This window comes from Lucilia sericata, unplaced genomic scaffold (assembly GCF_015586225.1).
Source record: "Lucilia sericata isolate MDLA Ls3-8-SP2 unplaced genomic scaffold, ASM1558622v1 Contig001767F_arrow, whole genome shotgun sequence".
NCBI classification, from domain to species: domain Eukaryota; kingdom Metazoa; phylum Arthropoda; class Insecta; order Diptera; family Calliphoridae; genus Lucilia; species Lucilia sericata.
In genome coordinates, this window is record NW_023995667.1 from 3,471 (window position 1) to 11,889 (window position 8,419).

General features: G+C 29.1%; 1 protein-coding gene across 1 annotated transcript; it reads right to left on the reverse strand.

The window, feature by feature from the left end:
• Positions 1–2,872: 2,872 nt before the first annotated feature.
• Positions 2,873–5,697, reverse strand: LOC119612619 (nuclear envelope integral membrane protein 1a-like). Its single transcript, XM_037968431.1, has 4 exons — positions 5,422–5,697; positions 4,851–5,361; positions 4,307–4,781; positions 2,873–3,814 (listed from the first exon to the last, which is right to left on the reverse strand). The coding sequence occupies exons 1-4, from the start codon at positions 5,525–5,527 to the stop codon at positions 3,347–3,349; spliced, it is 1,560 nt and encodes a 519-aa protein (XP_037824359.1). The 5' UTR covers positions 5,528–5,697; the 3' UTR covers positions 2,873–3,346.
• Between the last annotated feature and the right edge of the window lie 2,722 nt (positions 5,698–8,419).

An 8,419-nucleotide genomic window follows, 5' to 3' on the forward strand; every position in this document is an offset into this window, starting at 1 on the left:
GACTATAGACTAGACTATAGACTAGACTAGACTAGACTATAGACTAACTATAGACTAGACTATAGACTAGACTATAGACTAGACTATAGACTAGACTATAGACTAGACTTAGACTGACTATAGACTAGACTATAGACTAGACTATAGACTAGACTATAGACTAGACTATAGACTAGACTATAGACTAGACTACTAGACTAGACTATAGACTAGACTATAGACTAGACTATAGGATACTAAGACTAGACTATAGACTAGACTATAGACTAGACTATAGACTAGACTATAGACTAGGACTATAGACTAGACTATAGACTAGACGATAGACTAGACTATAGACTAGACTATAGACTAGACTATAGACTAGATATAGACTAGACTATAGACAGCTATAGACTGACTAGACTAGACTATAGACTAGACTATAGACTAGACTATAGACTAGACTAAGACTAGACTATAGACTAGACTATAGACTAGACTATAGACTAGACTATAGACTAGACTATAGACTAGACTATAGACTAGACTATAGACTAGACTATAGACTAGACTATAGACTAGACTATAGACTAGACTATAGACTAGACTATAGACTAGACTATAGACTAGACTATAGACTAGACTATAGACTAGACTATAGACTAGACTATAGACTAGACTATAGACTAGACTATAGACTAGACTATAGACTAGACTATAGACTAGACTATAGACTAGACTATAGACTAGACTATAGACTAGACTATAGACTAGACTATAGACTAGACTATAGACTAGACTATAGACTAGACTATAGACTAGACTATAGACTAGACTATAGACTAGACTATAGACTAGACTATAGACTAGACTATAGACTAGACTATAGACTAGACTATAGACTAGACTATAGACTAGACTATAGACTAGACTATAGACTAGACTATAGACTAGACTATAGACTAGACTATAGACTAGACTATAGACTAGACTATAGACTAGACTATAGACTAGACTATAGACTAGACTATAGACTAGACTATAGACTAGACTATAGACTAGACTATAGACTAGACTATAGACTAGACTATAGACTAGACTATAGACTAGACTATAGACTAGACTATAGACTAGACTATAGACTAGACTATAGACTAGACTATAGACTAGACTATAGACTAGACTATAGACTAGACTATAGACTAGACTATAGACTAGACTATAGACTAGACTATAGACGAGACTATAGACTAGACTATAGACTAGACTATAGACTAGACTATAGACTAACTATAGACTAGACTATAGACTAGACTATAGACTAGACTATAGACTAGACGATAGACTAGACTATAGACTAGACTATAGACTAGACTATAGACTAGACTATAGACTAGACTATAGACTAGACCTATAGACTAGACTATAGACTAGACTATAGACTAGACTATAGACTAGACTATAAGACTAGACTATAGACTAGACTATAGACTAGACTTAGACTAGACTATAGACTAGACTATAGACTAGACTATAGACTAGACTATAGACTAGACTATAGACTAGACTAGACTATAGACTAGACTATAGACTAGACTATAGACTAGACTATAGACTAGACTATAGACTAGACTATAGACTAGACTATAGACTACTCTATAGACTAGACTATAGACTAGACTATAGACTATAGTCAAAACAATCAATCTCTAAAATCATGGGAATTTATCAAAATAAATTTTTAGGTTCATTTGAAGGCAATTTCAAACACTTTCTCATCACAGACTTAATAACAGATGACATTTTAATCAATTCAATAGACTTATCATCCACTACAAATATTATTGAGATCTTTCTTAATAAATAAATCTTAACAAATTTTTACCAACAAAAGATACAAAAGAAAAAGACCTTGTGCTCAGTGATCGCTATAAATTTTTTCAACAATATCTAACAAAAGACAAATGCACAGACCAACCAATTATACCCAATAATCCGGCAGTTAGTAAAATCTCATCTTTATAATAATAACTGTCAGGTGAGTGCGCACAATTGTTTTTTTTTTTTTTTGTTTGTTATTTGTTGTATGTATGTAGTTGTGTGCCATTGCGATTGCTATTAAACAAACGATTCAAAATATTGCAACTATTTTTTGCCATTATATGATTTAAATAGAAGATGTAACCCGACAAATGGCAGACAAAATGTAATTGTAAAAAATGTTTTGTATAGATGTAATTTTTGCAGTTAAACAGCAAAAAAAAAAAAGTTTACAAACTGATGTAGGAAATAATGACGAACATGTGTGAGCAATTGAGTTGTTGAAGCGCGCAAAACCATCATTAATGATGTAGATAATTTGAGAAAATTAAAAGTGTTTAAAATCAAAACAAATAATTACATTAAATAAAATGAGAATAGAAAAAACAACAGGTGGGAAATTTAAAATTATAAGATTTAAGTCGACTTAGAAATTGAGCTTTAAAAGAAATAAGGAATAAAAAATAAAATTTATTAATATGATAACTGTTTATAATAGAATTAAAAACACTAAATCTTATCATGAATCTGCAGTTGCTGTGCATTAGTGTAATGAATTTTGTTTAATTAATTTCATAAATTTTCATGCTACAATGCAAAAACTGTTGGTAACATCTTGCAGATGTTGTTTATTTGAAAATTTTGTCACTTGCAACATTTATAAAATGAAAAATAAGCAAATAAACGCAAAAATAAACATAAATATTTAAATTATAAGATGACAAGACAAAATACCGGTTTATGTTTATCCGTCTTATCACAACCGCTTTAAATACATATTTACAAAAAAGTTTTTGTGAATCTTACAAAAGTAGTTGACACAAACAAAAAAAAAAACGTTATTATTTATGTTAAACATTTTCGTTTCTTATAAATTTAACTTTATTAATTAAATTATTTAAAAAATATATATGTATAAAGAAAAATCTTAAACTTAAAATTTGAGATTGAGACTTTTTTTAAGTAAGAGCTTAAATTAATTAAATTAAAATCATTGTTTTTAATTTTCCAAAAAAAAACAAATTTTTTTATTAAATATTTTAATGCTAACCTAAACAACAAAAGTAATGATGAAATTTTTTTGGCAGAAATATAATGCAATTAAAACTTTTAAATAAACATATAGAACACAAAAAAAAACTTAGAATAAATTAATTCATTTAAAGTTAACGTACAAATGATGAGACAATGATATACATAAAAAGAAAAAGAGACAAAAAAATTATTATTATTAAGAAAAATTGTCCAAATGAGTACAAAAAATATGTATGTTTGTATATTAAGCAACTAGTCAATAAATTTCCTTGAGCGTTCATTAACACATTTAACCCTCATCACTGAATTCTTGTTCATAAAGTCTGGAAGATCGTGTCACCGATCTAGGAGCACTAGAATGGCGCGCCCTAATTGTTGGAGTTATATGGCGTAATCTTTGTTTGGCTGAACTAATAGTTGCTGAATTTGAAGCATGTGTGATATGATAACGCTGTGATGGTGTAACTCTACCTCTAGCCATATTTTCCTCTTCTTCAGATAATACATCTTCTTCATCTTCACTTATATCGCCAACTGTATTTAATTGTTGTCGTCCATTATGATAGGTTTTAACATGATGCTGTTGCATTTGACTGGCTGCTTCTTCCTCATCAGTGTCGTTTAGGCTTATGTCGGAATCGTCCAAGTCGTTGGAGTATTTTGAAGATTCAAAATGTAAAATTTCTTCATCACGTAAGTGTGAGGCACCCTCGACAAATGCTGCAAAACGCATGGGATCGCGTAATTTACTCATGACCTGAAAAAAGATATTGTGGGAAATGTTATTCGAGATGTCGAGAAAAGGATTTTTACAGAAAAGTTTTTTTTGCAAAGTATTTTTATTGAAAAACTTTCTTGTACAGCCTTTCTATAAGAGCTTTTCTACTGAAAAGCATTCCTATAAAACTTTTTCTATGGCAAAGCTTTCTTATACAACTTTTTCTATTGAACAATTTTCTTACGAAAGTTTTACTATAGAAAAGCTTTTTTACAAAAGTTTTCTATAGAAAAGCTTTGGCACAAAAGTTTTTCTACTGCAAAGCTTTCGCACACAATTTTTTCTAAAGCAAAACTTTCATACAAACGTCTTTTTTATAGAAGAAAAGAAAAAACTTCCTTTCTTTGGAAAAGCTTTCAGGCAAGGGCAAACATTTCCTATAGTAGTTTTTTATGTTAAAAGTTTCTTAGAAAAAAGTTCCTGCAAAATCTCTTTAGATAAGTTTTTCGATAAAATATATTTTTAACTCACCCTCCATTGATTACAATCCGGACTACTGGCAAACGAACGCAATTCATCCAAGGCCTTCGTAGTCTCTCTAACACCCTGCTCATAATATTCCTCATTAGTAAGAAAACGACGTTTTGGCGGGAATTTACGCAACCAAAAAGCACGTCCCCTATACCATAAAGAACGTGGGAAATAATGTAAAATAATGGTTAAAATAATTATAGCAGCAGTAGCTTCCTCATAGCGACTCGAAAAATAAATCATAATCAAAGACATCAACTGCAGCAGCCATTTGATAATATTCTTAGAACGTTGATTGGTAGGAGGACCCCAGCGATAACAGAAAAAGAACGAGACAATACCCGTAACGAAAATATACCAAAAAACATAAGTACGATAGGTTAAAATAATAACTTGAAGATTTTCCCACAGCATTTGTATAACATATAAACCAATGGTCCAGCCACCAATTAAAACGCCATACATCATGGTGCGTCTGTAAAAATTACACAAAAGTACATACTTTTCTTAAGAGTTCAAACATTTAGCAAGTATATGTACTTACCTAGGCACTAGTTTACTTGACAACCATATTAGCAACATAAAGGAGGAACAAATACCCAATGCCACTCCTGTTATATAATAGAATACAGCATTTTGTGATAATTTGCCGGCATAATGGAAGACCAAACAACCCACTACTAGTTGGATGACACGCCAAAAATCTACTCTTACTTTTTGTAAACGTATACGATAAGGCTCTATTGTTTCTATGCCCATACAACTGGAAGCAAAGGGCGATAACTGCAGGCGGGTACGTTTTTGGCTAAATAAATTAAAACTAAATAAGGAACGATGTTCATCATAGTGTTCTTGCACCTCTGCCGGTGTAGCGCCATCATATTGTGTATAATCATCACTGTCTATCTCCAGAATCAATTCCACTGTCTCAAATAAACGTCCCAAAGTTTTATGTTCTCCTCTATAGCAATAGGTGCGCAAATCTTTTTCAAAGAAACCTCGATGTCTGCGCAAAGGTTCATAAATATGTATTTCACCAGCTTCCAAATAAGTAACTATTAAAAAATATTATGAAATTTAGTTTTTTTCCGAAAATATCCAGTTTTTTAGCTTACCTCTTCCTCGTAAATTTGCCTGATCATTTTTGTTTTTATCAACCAGTTCAGCTGCACTTGCAACCGCCACCAAACAGCATAATATCACATAATTATTTATAACCATTTTGTACTTTTATAAACTATTTATCATTTAAACATTATCAGCAGTTTCAAGTTTAACAAATTGTTTAAAAACAAACAAAAGATTGAAAAATAATAATAAAAATTATTACCGGCTGCGCTTACGTCTGTCAAAGTTTGTTTTTTTTTTAGAGCGGTAAGAAAATGTGATGCCACGCTAATGTTTTGCTAACAGCATTGCCAGCTTGAATTATAAGAAAAGTGATGCCCATCAATTAACCTTTATACGGGAGTTGGTAATTTGATAGTTAAAATTTGAAAGTATTTAGAAATTATCTTTTCTGTTGATAAACTACAAAACACATGGTAAATTTAATTTTTTTTTATCGAAACAATAGTGGAAGATATTCTTTCTATAAAAAATTGTCGAAATTCTATAGATCTGCTTGTAAAAGAAACATATTCCATAGAAACTTCTTCTGCAAGATACTTTTACTAGAAACTTATTTTTATGTAATAACTTTTTCTATAGAAAAACTTTTACAATAACTTTTTTTCTATAGAAATACGTTTATAAGAAAGTTTTCAATAGAAAACTTTTGTAACAAGATTATATACATAGAACAAATTTGTCAAGAAAGCTTTTCTTTAAAAAAGTTTTTTGAGAAATTATTTCTAAGTTAAACTTTTGTAAGAAACTATTCTATAGAATAACTTTTGAAGAAACTTTATCTTTGTAAATAAGCTCTTAGGTAGATAAACTTTTATAAGAAACTTTTGTAAGAAAGCTCTTCTATAGAAAACCTTTTGTAGGAAAAATTTTCTATTAATAAACCTTTGTTAAAAATCTTTTCTAAAGAAAAACTTTTGTAAGAAATATTTTTTATAGAAAATATTTGTAAGTAAGATTTTCTATAGAAAAACTTTTGTCAGAAAGCTTTTCCATAGAAAAACTTTTGTGAGAAAGTTTTTCTATAGAAAAAGCTTTTCTATGGAAAAAGTTTTGTCAAAAAGTTTTTCTATAGAATTTTGCTAGAAAGCTTTTCTTTAGAAAAACTTTTGTCAGAAAGCTTTTCTTTAGATAAACTTTTGTCAGAAAGCTTTTCTTTAGATAAACTTTTGTCAGCAATCTTTTCTATAGAAAAACTTTTGTCAGAAAGCTTTTCTATAGAAAAACTTTTATCAGGAAGCTTTTCTATAAAAAAACTTTTGTCAGGAAGCTTTTCTATAAAAAAAAAACTTTTGTCAGTAAGCTTTTCTATAAAAAAAAAAAACTTTTGTCTGGAAGCTTTTCTATAAAAAAAACTTTTGTCAGGAAGCTTTTCTATAGAAAAACTTTTGTCAGGAAGCCTTTGTATAGAAAAACTTTTGTCAGAAAGCTTTTATATAAAAAAACTTTTGTCAGAAAGCTTTTATATAGAAAAACTTTTGTCAGAAAGCCTTTCTATAGAAAAACTTTTGTCAGAAAGCTTTTCTATAGAAAAACTTTTGTCAGAAAGCTTTTCTTTAGAAAAACTCTTGTCAGAAAGCTTTTCTTTAGAAAAACTTTTGTCAGAAAGCTTTTCTATAGAAAAACTTTTGTCAGAAAGCTTTTCTATAGAAAAACTTTTGTCAGAAAGCTTTTCTATAGAAAAACTTTTGTCAGAAAGCTTTTCTATAGAAAAACTTTTGTCAGAAAGCTTTTCTTTAGAAAAACTTTTATCAGAAATCTTTTCTATAGAAAAACTTTTGTCAGAAAGCTTTTCTATAGAAAAACTTTTGTCAGAAAGCTTTTCTTTAGAAAAACTTTTGTCAGAAAGCTTTTCTTTAGAAAAACTTTTGTCAGAAAGCTTTTCTTTAGAAAAACTTTTGTCAGAAAGCTTTTCTTTAGAAAAACTTTTGTCAGACAGCTTTTCTTTAGAAAAACTTTTGTCAGACAGCTTTTCTTTAGAAAAACTTTTGTCAGACAGCTTTTCTTTAGAAAAACTTTTGTCAGAAAGCTTTTTTTAGCAAAACTTTTGTCAGAAAGCTTTTCTTTAGAAAAACTTTAGTCAGAAAGCTTTTCTTTAGAAAAACTTTAGTCAGAAAGCTTTTCTTTAGAAAAACTTTTGTCAGAAAGTTTTTTTTTAGAAAAACTTTTGTCACAAAACTTTTCTTTAGAAAAACTTTTGTCAGAAAGCTTTTCTTTAGAAAACCTTTTGTCAGAAAGCTTTTCTTTAGAAAAGCTTTTGTCAGAGGGAATGCTTTTATATAGAAAATCTTTTGTAAGGAAGCTTTTCTATAGAAAATCTTTTGTAAGAAACCTTTTCTATAGAAAAAATGTTACAAGAAAGCTTTTCCATAGAAACAATTTTATACGAAAGTTTTTCTATAGAAAAAAATTTGTAAGAAAGCTTTTCTATAGACACACTTTTGTGAGAAAGTTTTTCCTTAGAAAAACTTTTGTAAGAAATCTTTTTCTAGAAACTTTGTCTATAGAAAAATTTTGGCAAGAAACCTTTTCCAACGAAAAACTTTTGTAAGAAAGTTTTTCCAAAGAAAAACTTTTGTAAGAAAGATTTTCCAAAAACTTTTGTAAGAACTTTTTTTACATTAAAGCTTTTTCTAAAGAAGAACATATGGTTTTTTCTATAAAAGCTTTTTTAAATAATTTTTCCCTTAAACAAAAGTTAACATTAAAGCTTTTTCTAAAGAAGAACATAGGGTCTTTTCTATAGAAGCTTTTTTAAATAATTTTTCCCTTAAACTAAAGTTAACCCAAAAGCTTTAGGTTAGCTTGTAAACTCCCTCCAGATAGCAAAATTTAACCCCCAATGGAAATAAAACACATTTGACACAAAGTTTTTTTTAGGGAAGAAAATTGTCGTAGATTATAAACGTGCATTTGTTTTATTTATTTTTTGGTTTCTCATTTTTTTCTTGTTTTTTGTATTTTTTTTATTATTTTATTTTTATT

Bases quoted from the DNA above. Each gene is read 5' to 3' on its own strand.
- LOC119612619 (XM_037968431.1), bottom strand. From the start codon at position 5,527: ATGGTTATAAATAATTATGTGATATTATGCTGTTTGGTGGCGGTTGCA. The intron at 4,782-4,850 runs GTAAGTACATAT...TAATTTTTACAG, and splicing joins TCAAGTAAACTAGTGCCTAG to ACGCACCATGATGTATGGCG. The intron at 3,815-4,306 runs GTGAGTTAAAAA...ATCTTTTTTCAG, and splicing joins CGGATTGTAATCAATGGAGG to GTCATGAGTAAATTACGCGA.